The sequence below is a fragment of the Ixodes scapularis genome, unplaced genomic scaffold (genome assembly GCF_016920785.2).
Source record: "Ixodes scapularis isolate PalLabHiFi unplaced genomic scaffold, ASM1692078v2 PGA_scaffold13__105_contigs__length_92229423, whole genome shotgun sequence".
Taxonomy (NCBI): domain Eukaryota; kingdom Metazoa; phylum Arthropoda; class Arachnida; order Ixodida; family Ixodidae; genus Ixodes; species Ixodes scapularis.
In genome coordinates, this window is record NW_024609839.1 from 67,410,165 (window position 1) to 67,431,185 (window position 21,021).

Consider the following 21,021-nt stretch of genomic DNA (forward strand, 5'->3'; position numbering starts at 1 on the left):
GCACACGCCGCTTTAACAACGCCAATAACAAAATCGGCACTGTATACGTATCAAGCGAGCTCCATTCCAGAGAGACAGTTGCTCTCCGCGCCCTTTTTCAATGACGTCGCCCCAGCACACGCACCCTTCCTTCTATTTGGCTCCAGGCGCGCTGTCTGTCCGTCAACAACATCGCGCCCACTCACCGGACAAGAGCGCGCGCGCGGGGATTGTCGACCTCGTGCGGGTCGCGGGCTCTTCTCGAAGGTTGCTGCCGCGGCGTGATGATGACCTTCTTGGGCGAGGCCGCCTCTGGTAAAAATCGCCGCGGCGTCGGCCCCGACGAGTCACTCGGGAGAGGAGACGCCGCGGCGAGAGGACCCCAGAGAGGACTGACCAGTGATCGGTCGACGTCGTCGAAGTTGCCGTCGTCGTCGTCTCGGCGCGGAAGTGGTCCTGGCCTGTCTGCACGCTCGGGGAGCGAAGTCCGCCGAGGAGTCATCGCGCCTCGGCGACCGATACGAAGTTCGAGTCATGCCCGGCAACGAGGCGATTGACGTGGTGGGCGACGTCGTGGCTGCAGCGGCCGGCGCGCATCAGCCGTCCAAGTCGCTGCTGCTGTACTTAGTCAGGTCAGTCGTGGGGTCGGTGGGTGCACGTAACGTCGCTGATTGGGGAGGTGCGGTGTTTGAATGCAGAAGGAAGTTTTGGATTGCTGAGATTACAGCTACTAATGCAGTGGCTACATAGTGTATACTTTCATTATAGTAAAGTTTACAAGGGTGAGGAGCGAGCCGGCCGCACCAGAAGATCCAGGGGAAACTCGGGCGATTTGTTTTAGCTATATACTCCAACTAACTACCTTTTCTGAATCCCCGGCTTTTTACCCTTTTGGGTATGCTATGTATAGTATCGCGTAATTCGAAAAGAGTTATTGTGAAATTGGCAAATGAAAATGATGCCAAAACCAATATTCAAACATACCCGCGCTTTTCGGTGCCGTGACGTCAGTGGCAGGCAGGCTTGCCACTCGAGCAGGCAGTCTAAAAAAATGCGCTGCACCGAGAATTCGTTTTGTGCTACTGGACGGGTGCTGGAGCGAGCAGCCAAAGCATTCATTTCACACCATGAAACTGTTTGTCAGTTGGGAACAAATCCTACAGCTTAAAGGGTGTAGCTCTGCCTTCCGCATGCGTCACCGTTTTTGTTGTTGCCAGTAAAGACTGAAAAAAAAGAAAAGAAACGCGATGAGGATCAAAATTGTATATTAAATAACTTCAAGAAAAAATAAAATTATTTTGGCCCAATATTCAGGATAATTGTTCAACGATGTGTATTGGTGTGTTTGGGAAATTTTCAGACATATCGGGGATCATCGAGCAAACGCCAGAGTAACCCCTTTAAACTGCCGTGGAATCACCTTGGCTGAATGCAAGGACGCAAGGATAAGATACAAAGGGGCTGGTGAAAATCAAACGTGATGTCATTATCCCAGGACATGAAAAACATTAACCCTCATAATGGCGCGGAAAGGAGTAACCAGGAGATGGGAGATGGACAAGCTGGGACAGCACGTAGGTTTATGGGTATTAGCTGACTGAGTGTTGAACTACGCAAGTCGGATGCAGCGGCACCGTAAATAGTCGTCGAGGAACAACGATGGGAAGTTGGGCAAGTTAATACAATAACGCAATTGAAAAAAAAAAAAAAAAAGAAAGCGCGGAAAGACAACGAACGAAGAACAGGAACTGACAGGACACAGTGCTGACAATCGACCCAATGTTTATTAGAAAGCAACACAAAACAAATGACTTTTGCTCTGGTATAATTGACAGTTCCAAAGTTCCACAAGAGCACGGAACGAGCACTCTCGACGTGATACGCCCCCTATCCCAGGTTCAAAAATGCTGCCCCACTGTCCACTGTCCAGCAGGGTTTTGTAAAAATTGAGGCGTATAAAATAAAAAAAATAAATAAAAAACAGTATTATGTGTCAGCATATCATCCATAGCCGTGCTGGAACGTGAGACAGCCTTTTTGGGTCTATAGGATAGGGGGCGTTTCACGTCGAGGGTGTTTGTATCCTCGTGGAAGATTGAAAGTGCATCTTATATCAAAGCAAAAGTTATATCTGTTTTGTGTTTTTCTAATAAACATTTAGTAGATAGTCTGCGTTGTGTCCTGTCAGTTCATTTTTTCTCTTTCTTTTTTTGTTGAGAAGAACAATAGAGAGCAATAAGCAATAGAGAGAGAAGAACAATAGAGAGAAGCAATAGAGAGAGAAGAACAATAGAGAGAAGAACAATAGAGAACAATAGAGCTTCCTAGCGCCTTCTCCGATTCTTTCTTGTGGAACACTTGATCCGCCGATGAAGAAAGAAAGACACAGCCGCCCGACGAAGTTTCAGCTTTCTCGTGTACGCAGCGCAACACAGGCGCGCGTCAGCGTGGATGTATGATTTGAAAGCAGCGTCCATCTCTCTCGGATGCCACGGCCTCCAGCAGGCGCTCGTTGCCTTCCGCCGTGCGTTGACTGCGCATGCGCACGATCGAGGCTCACAAGAGGCCGAAGCATCATCGAAGTTAGGAAGCTCGCGCTCGAGGAAGGACAACCGAGGGACCTGCCCTGACGTTCCTATCCTCTCCGCGGCTACGTAACAGCACACGAAGCGCAGGGCGTCGTGCTTCCCGAGCCTCTCATTATGGCTCCTCAGCCAATGAGACAACGACATTATCTGGTAAGAATGACCAAGAACCAATCACAATGCGAGAAGCGCAAACCAAATAAACCACGCCCTGCGTTGTTTTTTTTTATGCATATCGACGTTTTTTGTTTGTTTTTTTTTTGTTTTTTTTTTGCTTATCACCCGGGCGAAAAATGCTGAGTCACTGAGCTCTGGGCGCATGCGCGGCGTCAGATATACCGCACAGGAGATCAATAGCGCATGCTCAGCAGGCGTTCCACAGCCCAGCCGACAAAGATGGCAGCGCGCAGAAAGCGATTTTCGCGAAGGTGTATATGGCGTGCAAGTTCGTCTGCTCCTTGCGAACCTTGTGCTGTTCTCTCCCCCCGACCTCAACCAATGACGGTGCGCGCTTGGCTGGATCGTCATTGTGCGTTCCTTACACCTTCTCTATGTTGACCTTTGATTGGCGTGCTCCTGCTTGCATTCCGATGTGCCAAGGGCGTTTACATGAATGCGATCGTAGCGCATCGAATTGAGCAGGGACCAATCACACCCACCCTGTTTCTTTACTTCTTCGCCTTCTACCCGTCTACTACCAATCAAAATAGTCAAATCTCGATTCGACGCGACGGTCTCATCCATGCAAACGCAGTCATGGATGCGATCGTAGCGCATCGAATTGAGCAGGGACCAATCACACGCACCCTGTTTCTTTACTTCTTCGCCTTCTACCCGTCTACTACCAATCAAAATAGTCAAATCTCGATTCGACGCGACGGTCTCATCCATGCAAACGCAGTCATGGATGCGATTGTAACGCATCGAATTGAGCAGGGACCAATCACACGCACCCTGTTTCTTTACTTCTTCGCCTTCTACCCACCTTCTGCCAATCAGAATAGTCAATTCGACGCTCTACGGCGCAGCCATAGACTCTTTTTCTGGAACATTTGCTCGCCGCATAGTTCCACGCGAGCCTTCTTTTTCGTGCGCGCGTAACTCGTGAAATTTAGGAGGGTGTTGATGCCAAAACGCAGTGACAGCGAAAAAATAAAATAAAAAAATAAGTTATTTCGTATCTAATTCCTCGGACTTCCGCCGTGACGCACAAGGTACCCACCCGCGTGACAAGCGAGTTATTCGAAAATAGCGCAATCTTTTCGGGGCCCCCCCTATCCGCTACGTATTGCAGGGTCTCGCGTATCCTCAAACAATGCACCAACTCGCCCAGCTTACCACCTTAATACACCAACACACGGCTTACAAGCAAGCCCGTCTTTGCCTACACTGGGTGTGGGCACGCGGGCGTGCGCAGAAAGCAGATTCGCGCGAGGTGAACCATCTGCGCATGCGCAGTGCCGACAGCAGCGCCACCGCAGTCAAGTGACGTCATGAACTCGAGTTAGAACTGCTCATAGACGCTGCATGCACAACCATCCCCTCTCACTACGACGCGCCTCCCTTCGTTGGACGCGCCGGACGGCCGCTAAATAACTGCAGTATATATTCTATGGAATACGTAACGTTTCGAAGCTTCGTCCAGACGGCGTTCCGCCGTACACTATAGAACACACAGGTATGAAACGAAAATTTAGATGGCGCTACGAACGGCGGGAGGTGGACTGAAGTGAGTGAGGGGGGTTCCCTTTTCCGCGGGGCTTCCACAAGTAAGGTAATCTGGTAACGTTGGAGAGCCACGACGCCATTCGTTACCGCGAAGGTGCAATAAATGACGTCACAGATTTCGGCGTGTCATGTTTTCGGATGTTGCGATCCTGGCGGTTGGTGCTCGAAGTTCCGGCAACATCGACACAGAGCCGTATATGTAGAGACTTTGGTCAATGGGAGGCGCGGGCAGAGCCAGGGCGTGCACCAGATTCGGAAAGAGGGCTTGGCATGCTCTTTTGACCAACCAGAAGCCGAAAAGAATCTTCTAGCGGTGGTAGCGAGAAACCGTTCTGATCAAAGGTCTATGTTCGTAAATGGTTTTAATAAGCGCATAAGAGTGAAGTGTAGTAACTCTTCATGGTTGAAAATAGGGTGCACGTGTTGTTTTGATCATGATCATGTAGAAATATGTAAGAAACGAATGCGCCGCTCAACTCTGTTTTGCTCGGACAGAGTGTGACCGCTCGGACGGCAGATTCCCGGCCCTCGGCGCTTGGCGTACGGGTTATGTCGATCGTTCCGCTAGTCGCACTCTTCCACCATCATTTTGGTTGAGCGTGATTGAAACATCACGTGTACCATATTTTCAGTCATCGAGAGTTATTCTAATGCAGTTATCAGGCTTGTTTCTCGCGACCACCGCCAGGGTATTATTTCCGGCTTCTGGTTGGTCACATTCGAATTTCTGAAGACGCCCTGGAACACACCCAGCCCGCTTTCGGCCAATGGCGCCTCCTCATTTGTCTCCTATACTTCCCAACGAATGCCCGAACTCTCTACATATACGGCTCTGCATCGACACAACGAACGCGAATGTCGCTGTCGTCGCGGGGTGCCAACTCCTGGCTGTTGAAGTTTCCGATGCCTGTCAGGCTGGAGAGCGATCCTAGCGCAAGAACAGGCGTCCGCCGCATCAACCGCCGCTGCCGTGACACCGCCACGATCGCGGCCGGGGACGACGTGGAACGTCTATGACGTCATCAGGCGGTAATCGAGGGACCACTTTGAGGACACGGTGAACACATTAGGTTCCAGGCGCCGCATCTATACGAAGTATATACACTTTTCGTATCGCATGGACCGGCTCGGCTCGACTAGTTCTCATCGCGGATGTTTTCCGAGGAATCGTAAACGCGAAGCACGCGGTACCGCATACGGGGGTCCCTGTGCCACCGGTTTCCAGGGTATCGGCGTATACGGGCGGCGGCGACAGTTCGCGGAAAAAACTTGCAGTGCTTCCGGTTTGCAAAATGGAGTCGATGTCGTTGATTGTCGGATGGTGTGTAATCAAAACAAAACGCTCTAAGCGGGCCGACTAAGGTAGAGGGGGCTAACGAGCAAGAGGAAAATGTTTCGTAATTGCGCTGCTCTTTTTCTCTTCACACGCGCGAAATTGGGCCGCCTTTTTTTTTTTTTTTTGTCGCGTGGCGAACACTCTCGGGGCGAGTCTCTTTTTGTAAATATTTTCGTCATTAGAGAGTTTTAGTAGATCGTTCCGATTACTCCGATAACGCTACCCGATACTTGGCCGCCGCCTCTTACGCATACATCGTATCGTTAACGGGAATAACCAAGGTATCGGTTCACACTAGAGGCATTAAATAACCTACGCTTAGAGTATCGTCAGCTCATTGATTTCCAAATGTTTTATTCGGGCGCCGCCACTTCGGTGCTGAGTGCAGAACGCGGGCGCTCTTGGCGATTGTTATGATTTGAGAAAGGCGACTTTTCGGCTTTTGTGAACGGTGCCGGAAAGCTCGGGCTATACACTCCGTGCGGGAACTATAGGGGGCGCTTTGAAAAACGCGCGCAGCGCCGCTAGCGGAGGAGCTGGCGTTCGACTGTGAGGCGCGTTCAGCAGCCTGCGGCGCCTTTTCGCATGCGAAGCTGTGGCGGCGGAAGCGCGCACGGACGAAACTTCTGCTTTTTGAGCCGATACGTTGAGGGTGACGTTGCATGAGTGCTGGGGCAGAAGGGCCATTTAGCTGTTCTCCACTTCTTATATATTGAGTTTGAGTCGTTATTAGGGGTAATTTCTTTAGTTACGGCCGAAAAAGGAGTTGGAGCAATTTTCCGAAAAGCAAGACGGCCGCCACCATAATTGGTGGCGGCCGTCTTGGACTGCTGGAACAGCAGTCTTAGGACTGCTGGAACGGTGATATTGGAGGCGAGTTAGATGTTCACAAACTTTTTGCACGAAGTGTGCCAAGTTTCATTAAGACAGCAGGTGTGAAAGTTATGTTTCTAACGAATAAAGAATAAAGCTGTACGGGATATCCAATATTGGACCCAAAATGTTGTGTTATAGCGGGCTGTGCAAATTGCGGATTTGGGCACACAGGTGCTTGGACTTGACAGTAACATGACACAGCACTTATTATACAAAGGTGGCATAGAAAAACCAGGTGGAAATTTGGTTTCGGCGGCGTAAGTGAATGGGAAACGGTTTTGACCGTGAAAGGGCTGTCAAGAGAATACCACTCGTCGTGGGAGATGGAGACTTTACAGGTAGGAAGGGACTAGTGCACTGTACTTCCAATTAAACAACTTTACGTAAGGTGGTTCCAAAGCCGAGAAAACAAACTTGTCGGCCAACACACGGTTTGGCCGCCAAGGGCTTTTGCGGTCAGCTGTTGTGTAATAAACCTGTTGTGCGTGGCGCTGATTTCCGGCGCACAGGTACTTTGACATGACCGTAACTTGGCACAACACTTATTATAACAAAAACAGTTGGCGTAGCGAAACCAGGTGGGCATTTAGTTTGGGCGGCGTAACTAAATGGGAAATGGCTTTGACCGTCAAAGGCTGTCAGATAATAGCCCTCACCGTGGAAGGTGCACACTTTACAGGTAGGAAGGGACTAGTGGACGGTACTTCCAGTTCCAACCACTTTGCGATAGGTTGCTCTAAAGCCGAGAAAAAAATGTTGTCTACAGAACTTGGGTTGTCAGCGTTTCCACATCCAAAAGGAGGTCACCAAGGAAGAAAGCACATCACATAAACTTCCATACTCAAACGTCGATCCAGTGATTCCGAGTTTCATTTTTTTTTTTTAATTTATATTTGTCACTTTTTTTCTTTTTTTTACCGTTCGAATCTTTCTTTATGAAGTACAGATTGCGTGCCATACTGGTCCGGAAATATCATCGACACGTATGATGGGGACGAAACTTCTTTGGAGGGCATTCCTCCAACGAAATTGGCACTGCATACCCGCGAGTGTGGGATGGCATTTCAGTTCGTCCCATCGGCGCTGGCACATGTAGGCGTTACTGGTACGAAAACAAACGCAGAGCGCAAAGCGGCAGTGTAGAATATGTCCGCCGTGTCGACACAGTGGCAGACATGATCGGGAGACCAAATTTCTCGCATCGTACGGCACAGGTCCATCGTGTTCGCTGTCCCACACAACATCGGCGAGGTGAAAACTGTGAAACTTTGTACCCCCGAGATACGACGCATAACTATTGGAGCACTTAATGACGCAGCACAGGCAGCACTTCATGCTGTGAACCCAGCGCAACCGCACCGCTCCAACTTTAATGCGTACCAACGTACGCGGCGTGGTTTCGGTTTCGTTTTCTCTGGGGTTCTCACTGCCTACCTTCGGTACCGGCCTCGCGGCGGCGCGCCAGTCGCGTCGCACGGAGTGTATACAGTAGAGAGTTTTAGAGAACCGTTTTTGCACATCCGGTTCGGTACGAAGGGCCTTCCGGTACGAACTGCGCATGTGCTACCGCAGGAAGCACCGACTGAGTTCTAGGCTAGAGGGCGCAAGCTACCGCCCGTTATAACGAGTACAGCAGCTAACATCCATCCATCCATTCATATCATGGATGAAGTGTCGTTACTCTGAGGCAGGGTGGAGAATGAAGATCGTGATGAATTTAAATAGTGATGTAAATCACGCTTGTTTTACTACGATGATTTAAATCCAACTTTTCCCGCATAAATCATTCCCAAAATACTCTTTATCTACTCTTTGTCTATCCTTTGATGCGTTCTTTGTGCACCTGTTTTGAATTTAAATATAAAAAAAAGTCATCAGACCAAAAAATTAAAAAAAAAAAAAGTTTATAGCAGGTTGAACACGAACAACTCTTCTGAGCAAATCAGAGCGTTGAGCTTGTTTTCTACATTCCACTTTGTTTGTCAGTTAGGTAATGCCCTATTGTAATAAAATCAAAACGCGAAAGGAAGAAACCAAAACAAGAAAAGTGATGCCCTATTGCAAGCATGATGAGAACACAGAACCAAAAGTAAATACAGTTTTTTTTTTTACTAACTAAAAAATATACAGCTCTTATTTCTAGTATGACAGGCTTATATCTGTAAAAAGTTGTTAATTCAATCGCACATAAGAAGTTCAAATGTTACGGTAATCTTCTATTCCGAATCGTTTTCAGTGATCTAACGGATTGATCAATCGATCTGCCATGTTTAAAAGTACATGCGATAACAAATCACTTTTTTCTAGCTACATATTTAAATCGAATTAAGTCTAACATAAATCGAATAAATTGGATTTATATCAAATACATCTAATTTAATTGCGTTTGAGTGTTCTCGGACGTGATGACTTCTTCGATCGTCCGACCCCCCGGATGAATGTTGCGTGTATACTGTCCCAACCCTGTGACGAAGAAACAAGGTCAACAGTGGAGGAACGCGTATTTAACGCCGCAAAACAAAGGTGAAGGCGGAGTCGTCATCGGGGAAGCTGATGATTAGGCCATCCGGGACTGCAATTACGTGCTCCTGAACACATGAGGAACGCAAGAGCCAAACAGCCACAGGGAAATACGCCTGGACGTTGCGGAAGGCCACCAAGCATCGCGGGAAGCTGACCAAAGGAGCAAGTTTGCTCCACCACAATGCGACGGAGACGTCTAACCGCTGCTTTAGGCAATGCAATTCTGTCACTGCCCCTGTATTCGTCCGCCCTTGCACCAGTGACGTCTGCCCTTTTCCTCTCACGAAGAACCTACTGCGAGGCAAGCGTTTCCGGGACGATGACGAGGTGATTGTCGACGTAGAACGCTTCCTCAGAGTCGAAATCAGGACAACCAGGGGCTTTCCGCCAGCTCATCAATCGTTGGAAGAAGCAAGTCACCCTGTGCGATACGCACGTGGTGATGAACTAAACTTCACCACTAACGCTCGTGATCGCAGCTTTTTTTTTTAATTTTGTTTTGTTTTGTGGTATTAACACAAACTTTATGCACACCCCTCAAACCTCTTATTATATATAGTGTGAGAGCGAAACCAGATGGGCGTCCCGGCGTGTTTACGTCGCCTCGACATAATAAGCCGTAGAGATCGTGAGTCTAACGTTTAAGTCGCCACACTTCGTGATCAACATTACGTAGTTGCTTTCCGTTTTTGTTTCTTTTCGATTCAAGGAGGAAAACGAATCCAGTCAGCAGCCCGCCGCTCCCCGCCAATTTCCCGGTACAGACACTTTATTTGACTCAACAGAGGTGCGCCGGGCGTAGCGACATCGCTCGCTACGTCACTCCTGACGTCACCGACGGAAAGCTAGCTTCACGGGGCTTCCGAAGCGACTGGGATGACAACGCGACGACTCGGAGATCGCCTCTGCAACTCACGAACAAACAAAAGAAACCTCGCGACAGTTACGAGCGCGTCAAAACGCGCTCCTAAAGAGGGTGTATACACGCGATGAGCGTTGTTCGCTTCGTGGGCGTTGTTGACTAGTCACGTCGCTGGACGTGTCTTGGAGGAAGCGGGAAGTCTCTGGTGTGGCGAGTCCCTATTGATGGCCCGGTCGACCTTTAGTCGAGGGGCAGCGGACGGCACGTACGCTTTCGCCGAAAGATGGTCGACTACGCGAGGTCCTCTTCGTGGCTCGTTCCCGTCAAGGAGTTTGTGTGCTCTGGAGTTTCTGCCGTGCTCTGGAGGACGGGCGTGTGGAGGTGAGTGTACACTGCCATCGGTGCTTTTTGTTACGATCTATTGGCGACGTGCGCGACCGAAAGCGTCGCTGTGGTCGGCCTTCCACGATTGGCCCAAAAGCTGAATATGACGTCGGAAAGGGTATACCATCGACGGAAATAAGAGGAATGAAAGAACTTTAATTTCGACGGTGTTGGCAGTGTTGCTTCGAGAGCGCAATGATTTCAGGCTTCCACCATGCTATTTAAAAACACCATCGAACTTGTTGTTCGCAAGGTAATGACGTCACAAGGGGGAACCATAGGAGGGCGCCACCAAAACATCTCGCCGCTAATACGGGTCTGCCCGTATCAAGTAGAGCCACTGTACAGTCACCGACAGCATGAGAACGGCAGGGAGGAGGTTCGGTGTCCAGCCTCCTCAAGCGCACGCTTCGTACACCTCGCTTCGACGTTTTGTGGGCCTTGAGCAGTTCACGCGTAGCCGAAGCGCGCAGGTGGTCATCGCACTCGAGGAAAGACGTTCGGTAGAGCCGCCCTGCCGTTCTCATTCTTCCGGTGACTATAATGCCCGGTTCTCACTAGAGCGACGCACTGAAGCAAACGACACGCAGGCGTGTTGGCGCCCTTAAAAATTATCGTCGCCGGTTGTCCGAAGCGTTATCTGAAATCGCTGGAAGCGAGTTTTTTGTCCCCCGGTAGTGTTAAAACGGTTCGCGACAAAACTCTATCGCCCGAGCTTCCTGACGACGTATCTCAAGCCCGGGAAGTCACATTTGCGAATCCTTAAAGGAGCTGTGCAACGATATTCAATTGGAATGTTTTTCACTCTACACGAGCTTACTGGAACACCTGGCACTCAAGGATACTCACACGCAACGCCACTGGCCAAGAAACTCCTTTGTTGCGGTTTAATTTCAAGGACAAAAGCGATCGTTTTCATTCAATCTCTCCTTTGCAAAATTTGATGACGTAACGTGGGGATCGCGGTACACCCAAGTGACGATATTTGAATGCGGTTCATAGATTGGACCCGAGCATTGCGTGGCACTCGACTTGGGCTCGTGATAATTGCTAGCTCGAGAAGCATTCGGGTAGTGACCCGTGTCCAATCGCTGCAACGACGACAACAGCCGAGCCATAACAATGTCTGGAACTCAGCGCGTGTCCTGCGCTTTGCCAACCCCAGGGCGTGGTTATGATCAACACTGGCGGCATATAATCGGCTCCAGATCACGTGGCCGCTTGTTCTGGCTGCGAGTTGAGGGGGTGAACGCTGCTCGTTTTTCTTTAATTTTTTTTTCTGGGACTTCTATTGCGTGAGTGAAAAACATAGGTCATTAACGTTAGGGATCCGTTTTAAGCGGTATTTGCGCAAAGTACAAAAATTGTTGCATCGCTCCTTTAAAGGGCTACTCCACCGATTTTTTCATTGTCTCCGATTTGCTTGAAATTTTGCTAAACTAACCAACAAACATCGCGAAAGTAGTATCCCAAATATTAGGTCAAAATATTGTTTTTTCCCGAAGTTATTGAATTTACGGTTTTGGTCCTCACCGTGTTTTTCAAACTCGAAGTCTCTACTAGCAACAATGAAAAAGTGACGTCAGTGGAAGGCAGGGGTTCACTCTTTGGGCTGTAGATTTTGTTTTAAACTGATTCGAAGCAGTTTCATGGTGTCAAATGAATGCTTGGGAAGCTCGCTGCAGTACCCGCGCTCCAGCACGGAACAAATGATTGGCATATTCTATTTTTTGGCTGCTTGCTCGACTGGCAAATCTGCCTGCCACTGACGTCACGGCCCTGCAAAGCGCGCGTATATTTGAATGTTGGTTTTTGCGTCATTTTCATTTGCCGATTTCGCAATAACTATTATGAATTTCGCGATTCTAAATAACATACCGGAGAGAGTAAAGGCCGGGGAGTCAGAAAATATAGTTAGTTGAGGTAGCTCGAAAAATCGGTGGAGTACCCCTTTAACGATCGTCCTGAGACCCTTTTCAAAAGTCCGCGCCAACAGTTGTCCGCCATTGCTCGATCACGCACTCTGAGAAGGTATTGGACACGAGGCCCAGAGCCGTATATGTAGAGAGTTTGGTCAATGGGAGGCGCGGGCAGCGCCAAGGCGTGCACCAGACTCGGAGAGAGGGCTTGGCATGCTCTCTTGACCAACCAGAAGCCGAAAAGAATCCCCTAGCGGTGATAGCGAGAAACAGTTCTGATCAGAGGTCTATGTTCGTAAATGGGGTAAATGGTTTTAATAAGCGCGTAAGAGTGAAGTATAGTAACTCTTTGTGGCTGAAAATAGGGTGCACGTGTTGTTTTGATCATGATCATGCAGAAAAATGTAAGAAACGAATGCGCCGCTCAACTCTGTTTTGCTCGGACAGAGTGTGACCGCCCGGACGGCATATTCCCGGCCCTCGGCACTTGGCGTAAGGATTATGTCGATCGTTCCGCTAGTCGCACTCTTCCACCATCATTTTGGATGAGCGTGATTGAAACATCACGTGTACCATATTTTCAGTCATCGAGAGTTACTCTAATGCAGTTATCAGGTTTGTTTCTCGCGACCACCACCAGGGTATTATTTCCGGCTTCTGGTTGGTCACATTCGAATTTCTGAAGACGCCCTGGAACACGCCCAGCCCGCTTTCAGCCAATGGCGCGTCCTCATTTGTCTCCTATACTTCTCAGCGAATGGCCAAACTCTCTACAGATACGGCTCTGACGAGGCCTGCGTCATACCCTTTGTAACGGGCGGTAGCTTGCGGCACCTAGCCTAAGTCTAAAAAAGATAATGGCGACCGCCAATGTTGCTCGACGGACTCTTGAGAGCTGGGTCAGTCGCGCCCGCTCTGCACTAAGCACCAAAATGGCGGCGTTCGCAAGAAAGTCGGCAAATGGGGGTCTCGATACTTTACGCTTAGCTACATTTAGTGACTGTAGCTTATTTGGTTACGATCAGTAATTTTAATTATTTGTATATCTGTAACTGTCGTCACTGACAGGATGAAAACGGCGGGGCGTCTCTTTCGTATGCCCAGCAGCGCAGCATGCGCCCGCTGCTTTCCGTCGTGCTTTTTTTTTTTTTTGGGGGGGGGGGGGGGGGTGCGTACGTGTTTGTTGGAAGCTCACGAGACGCCGAAATATTATCGGAAGTAGGAGGCACCCGCCGGAGGGATATTTGAAAGACCTCATTGTTGTTATCATCCATTCGGTGACGCTGTATTCACAGCGGCCGTAGCTGAGATCGTATCCGCTCGGCGCGAGCTGCCTGCTCAGGGCCTTTGGCTCACGTGTTGCCCTTGACCAGAAGTGCTCGTAGAGGAGTGGTTCGTATACGGAACCGACGGAAGTTACTCCCACCTTTTTTTCCACTTAAGCAGGGCGAAAGCTGGAGAGACGGCAACCTCCTCTCCATCGTTCGCTCTGCTAGACTGAACTCTTTAACCAGTCACCGACCATTGTTGGCACCTTCACGTCTGTAAAAAGGCTTATGCCTTTCATTCTGTTCTCTGGTCAACGTGTGCCGTCAGCCCTTGACACCTAAATGTATACATCCTATTCCAACCAAACCAGTCCACGGAATGAAATGGCTCTATAACTCGTACTCTTCCTGCATAGCTAAGATTCTGCGCATCGGTTCCACCATCGATTGAAGGTCACCGATTAAACGGTGAACATTTCTTCATCGGTGCACAGTCCGGAGCGTAAGTTCGTCTTCTTCTTGCGCAAGGTTTCCGGTAACGTCAAAACGTCGAGCTCTGATTGGCTCCGATTAGAAGCATAGCGGGTAGACCTCAATGCTAGCTGCCTGGAGGTCACACTGCGCTCGAGGTCTACCCACTATCCTTCCAATCGGAGCCGATCAGAACTCGGCGTTCTGACGTCACCGCGCACTACCGTCTCCTCCTCTCCCTCAGTTTCTGTCCTCATAGATATATATGTTGCTCTTGCTTATTTAAAGCTTCTTTCACTCGTTTGCACTGGGTACGCCACACGAACATATCTCCCCTAAAGCTCTTTTATCTGGACAGGTAGACGCAGTCCGACGATCCCTTTGAGAAATCGCGAAGCCGCGACCACGTGATCTGGAGAAGAGACTCTCTCGCTCTTTCTCTCTCTCCTTTGCGCTTTGTTGTTCTGCTGCGCAGCCTTGGCAGCCGCCAGCTTTCTAAAAACGCGCTCACTTTGCGTTTCGGTGGCATTTGGTTTCGCGCCGTGACCTGGAAACGCCGCTTATCTAGACCTCAATTTTGCAACCCTTTCGCCGCTGTCCGCAAACACACGCGCTCCGCTCTTTATTGACTTATTCTTTTACTAGCGAGGTTGGCTTCGTGCATGCTTTCTCGTGTTTTTTTGTGTTTTTTTATATATATATATATATATATATTTACCACCTTGGGGGCTTCACAAACAACACTTACCGCTGCTTCGGAGCAAAATCACGGGATCCTGGGAAAGTAGCATCATAGCTTCGCTGCCTGCTAGCCGGACGCGAGCAGACACTAACATACAGACGACCGAAACCTCGCGAGGCAATTGGCTGATCGGTCTCTGTTGCCATGGCAATCGCCATTACTGTCCATTCAAACCTTCGGAGATTCGAAAGGGTCGTCCCGAACCAGTCGCGCCGGGATCGCCATGGAGCATCGTCGCACTGAGAGCGTTCCTCGCCATTGTAAGCGTCTTTGGCGGTGTGCACACAATCAACTTATCAGCCGTACTTATCTCCGCATATCTCTTATAATAGAATTGTTGTTCTTGCTTATTTGAAGACAGGAACATTATTTTTCAATGCCGCGAATAGGGTTGGCCGTGGATTAAAAATTTTAACCCGATTAATCGCCCCCCTTTAATCGGTTAATTAATTAATTCATCGGTCTCGTTCAGCTCCTCCATAATATTAAAAAAATCAAAATGAATAGTTTTTGCGTTTGTTGATAACGGGATATACAACAGCTTACAACCTCGATTATGAGTCAACGTCGATCTGTAGTTGAGACACATTAAAAAGAAGAAAGAAGAAGTTTACTGGGCCGGATCATCTTGTTCCATCGTCTCAGTATCCTAGGCTTCTTAAATGATCTATGACACGGGAGGGTTATGCTAAACTCTAAAGTGTTAGCCAGGCCGCCAAAAATAAATGGGGTTGTGTGGATATTTATACAGCGTGTAGTTGGTCAGCCATTTCGAAATTGCGACGAGTCACTGGCTGTAGATGAGCAATTTAGCCAGTGCAGTGCAAACCGCCTGGCCGCGAGAAAGGTATGTAGGGGACGTGGCAGGCCTTGCTCGTACCCCTCGCAAAGCCCTAGGCAGGTCCTTGCGGCTGCTGGAGGTCTGTGTGTCAGCGGGGGCTCTCACGAAGTTGAGTGGGTGTAGTGCAAGCGAGCGCTGATTTTATTTCCATGTAGCGCTGAGATGCTCTATACTTCATCAACGGGGGCAGTTGAAATCGAAATCATGCTATACTTCCATGGCCAAATTGGTCCCATAATGCAACGTGCGCAGTGTTGCACGCAGGGATTTTGGGACCTAGCTTTCGATAGGCTCACCAAGAATGGAGAGGTAAACTTTGAGGAACTGTTCATTCTGTGAACAAAAATGGCGACGATACGGGGAGCTTAGCCCTACTTTCCCGAGATCAAGGGACTTTAGTTGAGAGCTATACTCCGTTTCACCTTATGTTGTACCGCAGCGAAGGCTAGCAGCGCGAGCTCATAGCGTTGGCAGCTGCCCCATGGTGCACGAGAGCTTGTGCCGCCGAGGTGTGCTCTAGAGCAAGGAGCTCGCGCTTGTAGCCTTTCCTGCGGTACAACACAAGGTGAGACTAGGTGAGACAGAGTATAGTCGCGCAAGGTCCGACATCTTTGTCAAATTGAGCTGCAATTGGAGCTGTGCATGTTTGATTTGCTTCTGCGAAATACCGTACGCCGTGCATGTGTCCACAGCAAGAGCCCTGTAGCTGGGCAGATTTCTCCACAAGGCGCGTTCACGCTTTCAACGGTTATTTTACCCAAAATCGATTCATTCGTACAATCCTAGCCCGCTCTAACACCGTCAGGAGTGCTTACGACTGTATACAATCTTGTTCACTCAACTCTTGAGTGTGCTTAATTTTCGGGGTTTATTTTAGCGCAATAGCGTTTAGGAGTCGTGTCTCCGAAAAGTCGGCGTCGGCGCAGCACCGCCTAGAAGACAAGGCGGTAGTGAGGCCATTTTTTGCGTCACCAGAGAAGGCCAAAACGAGTGGTATGTCAGCACTCTGCTTCGAATCAGGTTTGAGCCCAACGTTGATGCAATCATCATGTCCAATCTGTGACCAGCGTTGGCCTTTGCTGATTACGACATCTCTATCGGTACTACGGCTTTGTCATCGAGAAGGTGTTGGTCGGCGTCGGTGGGACGGGGAAATCCTGATTGGTCGATAAGATCATGACGTCACACGTGACGTCACGCGTGTGACGTCACGCAACATGACCACGCGCGGGCATTTCAAACACATCGCTCACGTGGGACGTCACGTGAATCTGTGATTTTTCTTATGAATGTTATAAAATTTATAAATCAAAATTTATAAGTGTGAGTACAATCACAATTATGGATTGTGAAAAAAAGAACAAGAAAGTTTATAAAATTTTCTTGTGAAAAAATTCTTCCCGCGAAACTTCGGTTTTTCTCCTTCAAGGTACGGCTCTAACTCGGGTTCCGGTTCCTGGGTTCATTTTCGGGGTTTATCGGTATTTTCCGAATGTAGGGGACTCTGAATAGGGCCCGTAAACTCTAGGGAAAAAATGTCTGAATACGCTCGCCATTCCTCGTTGCTAGCGCTCCTCGCTGAAATCGAGCGAAAACAAGTGAACTGGTTTTTACCCTTGGCGCCTCTAATCACAGCGTTCGTTTATCATACGCCCACATTACGAGGTTCGTTTGTTCAGGAAAACAAGGGGAAAATATAGAGGAAATTTTTAAACGGCTAAAAATACTTCACAACTCCGGGCACACGCCGAGGAAACTTTTTGCAGCTCATTCGCTTGCCGTCAAAGCAGAATTTTACAGGGGTTTACCTATAATTGTCAACCGCTTCTACTTTTTATTTTTTTAATGTTTATTCTACATTATTAAGATTGCCGGCCTTGGAAGCCTATAGATGTGCGAGCTCGCTCTGAGCATGCGCAATGAACTGCGCACTCAAATATGGCGTCCAAAAAAAGCGATGACGGGGGGAAGAGGGGGGGGGGGAGGAATTGGATTGTTGATTTCTGTCTGGGGGTATAAAAAAGGGGGGGATAAATCACTGGCAGGATAGTCAAAATAGTCAATCGCCTTCAAGGATACGTAGTGCTTGGGTCTATCCGACATATATTTCATGGCTCAACTCCCAGAACAGTGTTCACTCATCTAGCACATGAAAGTGGAGGCATCGACCTCATCTGAATGCGTCTGCTACACATAATGATGAAACGTAGCGGAGTGATTTCCTTTTAAAAAAAATTTATCGACTGTTCATCCGCTGTTCCGTCCGCGTCCGCGTCTTTGCTTGACCACACGGGCCGTATGGTAAGGGCTGCATACATTCGACTTCGTTCCGAAGGCAATCAGCCTTCGGAACGACGTCACGTGACCTCAAAACCAATTCAGTTTCCCCGCTAAATTTAGCGAGGAAAATTACGTCACACGACTTGGTGTCGCGTCACCTATGAACTAATTTAGTTTCTCCACTTGATTTAGCTGAAAAATTGACGTCACGTGCGGAGGTGGAGGAGGGCAAGGTACGGAGGAAGAAGAGGAGGATGGAAGGAGGAGGAGTAGGTGAGGAAGAAAGGAGGAGAGGAGGAGGAGGAAGAGATGAAGGAGAGGGTATGAAGGAGGAGTAGGGGCATACCCTTTCCTCCGTACCTTCCCCTCCTCCTCCTTAAGAGCTGCGCTCTAATTTCGTGTTTGCAAAAATTTGTAAACGTCTTTTTTTTTTTTTTTCGTTGCTTGCTTGCCGCGATTCTGGCGGTGTGACAGCGGCGGAGGCGGACTCGGCAGCAGGCGCCTGCTCTGCTGCAGCTCGCTCTATGTCTTGACAGACCACGCAGGCTTCAGCATGCTAGGCGCGCCACGCGAAGACAGCGACACTCGCGTTTTGCTCGCGCATTTTGCCAAAGCGTCTACGAACAGCCGCCAGGATCGCGGTATCCGACGGCGTACCACTCGGACCTTTGTGACGTCATTCGTTGCCACTTCGGGACAGCTGTCGATGCATGGCCGTTATTAGGAGGCGCTAAACAGACCGACCGGGACGCGTTCAGGCCCTATCAGCAGTGATAAAAATCTGCGTAAATTGCCACTGGATGTCCCACTGCGTTATCAGCTGCGCGAGGGTCCAAGTTTCCGAGCTAAACCGCACGCGAGAGAATGGGGTTATCTGGAGCGAGCGATGGCAAGATTACGTTTATTGAGCTGGAGAGCACAACCGTGTTTCTCCATTTGCATCTAGAAAACGAGTACGGTCTGTGGCCGCTAAGTGGAGCACGGGGAATTGCATGCACGAGGGAATCGGGAAGTGCTCATTTCAATATGATAACAAAAGCTTATGGTCACAAAAATGACCACTGAAGTTTGGCAGCAAGTGTAATCTCCCGTGGCTTTTTCTTTTTGGAGCCAAGCATCGCACAGACCTATTATCTATGACGGGACACCGAAAACTCTGTTTGCTCATTGCTCAGCGTGAAGTTTGCGAAGCGAAAACAAAGCACGCCAGTGTACTAATGGCGTGTGGAAGTGTTTTGAGTAGGGCTGGGGAATTGATCGATTAACCTTCCGATTAATCGATTAAGGCTTTATTCAGGATCGAATTTTTAACCGGTTAATCGGTTTTTTAATCGGTACTCAAAAAAAAATGTCCGTTCCCACCCAGGTGCTCTGAGCAAGGTTCAATTCTCGCGCTCGCGAAGCGTCACGTGTTCGAGGATATGCATTACAGTGTGTTGAGGATCTATTACACATCCTGCCCAGGCAAGATAAACAAGCAGAAAAACAAGCTGGGAAGCTAACAACGCCATGGTTATTTGTTCCAGTATTCGGCACGTAAAAATGGACGAGTTCACGAGTATGAAAGGCAATCTCGCTGGAAAGTTTGGGCTTAAGGGGGGATAGTACCCCGACATGCGACTTCGAGATGTTCTGCCATTATCTCAGCTCCTTCTGGGTAAAAACGGTTTAAACTTTCTGGGCATATTTCGCTGTCCTTCTAGCTATACCAAGCAAAATATTATTTAAAACTATTGAGGTATTTTGTATTTATAAAAATCTGAAATAGAAGTTTTCTTGACTTAGTCAAGGAACATTTAAAATATAACTAATGCTAATAAAACGATGAAACTTCTCTCACACCTTCTATACAGTATTGGCATTTGACTGAACTAAAATAATAAGTTTGAAACGCTTAGGTCGTTCAAAATCAATTTTTGAACTTTGATACTTCAACTTAGGTGCTTTCTGCCTTGAGGAACTTGTAAATAAAAAAAAAAGTTTTCATGCAAATATTATATTTTTAGTTCAGTAGATGCGCAGGTTATGCAGCAAAACGCGAGAGAAATATTACAAGAAAAGGTTCATTTGTTTGAGAGAAAATGTTCCTTATACGAGCGAAAACAGCGTTTTTCACAAATCACTTTTGAAAGTTTAGTTGTTCAACGCTCAGCCTAAAAAGCACCTGGTGCGTAGTCTTTAGCATCATTTGCTTCAGATTTCTTCGCGAAACCTTTCCTTGCACTTGCTTTGGCCTCCCTTCTTCGCTTGCTCTAAGCAGAGATCCGAAAGTCACTTTTGACTATTCGGGCCTTGTCCATCCTGTTGAGGGCCACATTACAAAACACTCCAGGTGTGACGCCTAAAGTCTCAAACACTTGCTTCCTTGCTTGGTTGCCATTGTTGTAGAAGCTAACCGCGTCATACACGGCTGCTTTTACTGTGCATGCGTCCACAAATGTTGTCTTTGGGCACCTGCACCAGATCAGGTTATTCAGGGACTCGTAAACCTTCTGGGTTCGCCCATGAAGGCACCTTCGTAGAAGCTCCGGTGCTGCATTGTGAAAACTAATTTTTCACGATGTCTTGTCAGTAGCATCAATTAGAAACAACTTTTCTTTCCAGTTGCACCGTTTTTTTTTCAATGAAAGTTGCAATGTAAAGAAAGCTTTCTAAAGCCACGCCCACTTTAAAATGCGGATAATATATTGATGACACCATTTTTAAAATACTTCTGGTGCTGCTACGAGCGTGCCGTTTGGAGAATATGTTCTGTATGAACCGTAGTAGTTTTTGGTTCAAATATTAAAAAAACTATTTTTGGGTTGTATTTACCTACTATCCCCCCTTAAAGTAAACTCCAGCGGTGAGGTTTTTAACTCGAAGGAAGTCCACTGCATCATCTGCAAAGAGCCGTTCTCGTACAGTGGAAGCGTAAGTTTCGCTTCAGTATCGCCTACAAGCGAAGCACCCATGTATAGCTGCAGCAAGGACCATCCGCCAAAACGCAGACTGCAGTCAACGCCTTCTCATCGAGGTTCCTTTTTCTGAAAAAAGAAGAAAGCATCGCCCAAGCTCTGACTTCTTGTCTACCTGTCGGAGAATGTGGACAAACGTCTTTACCTTCGGAGCTGGAGCAAAAATATGTGCCTTTGAATCGTTGATCTATATGTATCCTCAATTCTAAATGTCCTTTGCGCCGTGTAACAGAGAGTAAAACAAGTCTTCAAAGGCAAGACGAGTTGTTG

At 48.3% G+C, this 21,021-nt stretch overlaps 1 protein-coding gene across 2 annotated transcripts in view; it reads left to right on the forward strand.

The window, feature by feature from the left end:
• The first annotated feature begins 469 nt into the window (after positions 1–469).
• Positions 470–21,021, forward strand: part of LOC8041619 (nocturnin) — a 49,411-nt gene continuing 28,859 nt past the window's right edge. The window contains exon 1 of one of the 2 annotated variants that reach the window (XM_029986537.4): positions 470–611. In XM_029986537.4, coding sequence (XP_029842397.1) covers positions 514–611 — 98 coding nt within the window. In that variant the 5' untranslated portion in view covers positions 470–513. Of the gene's footprint in view, positions 612–9,523; positions 10,271–21,021 lie in introns of those variants that run through there. The other variant, XM_029986536.3, reaches the window with a different exon arrangement.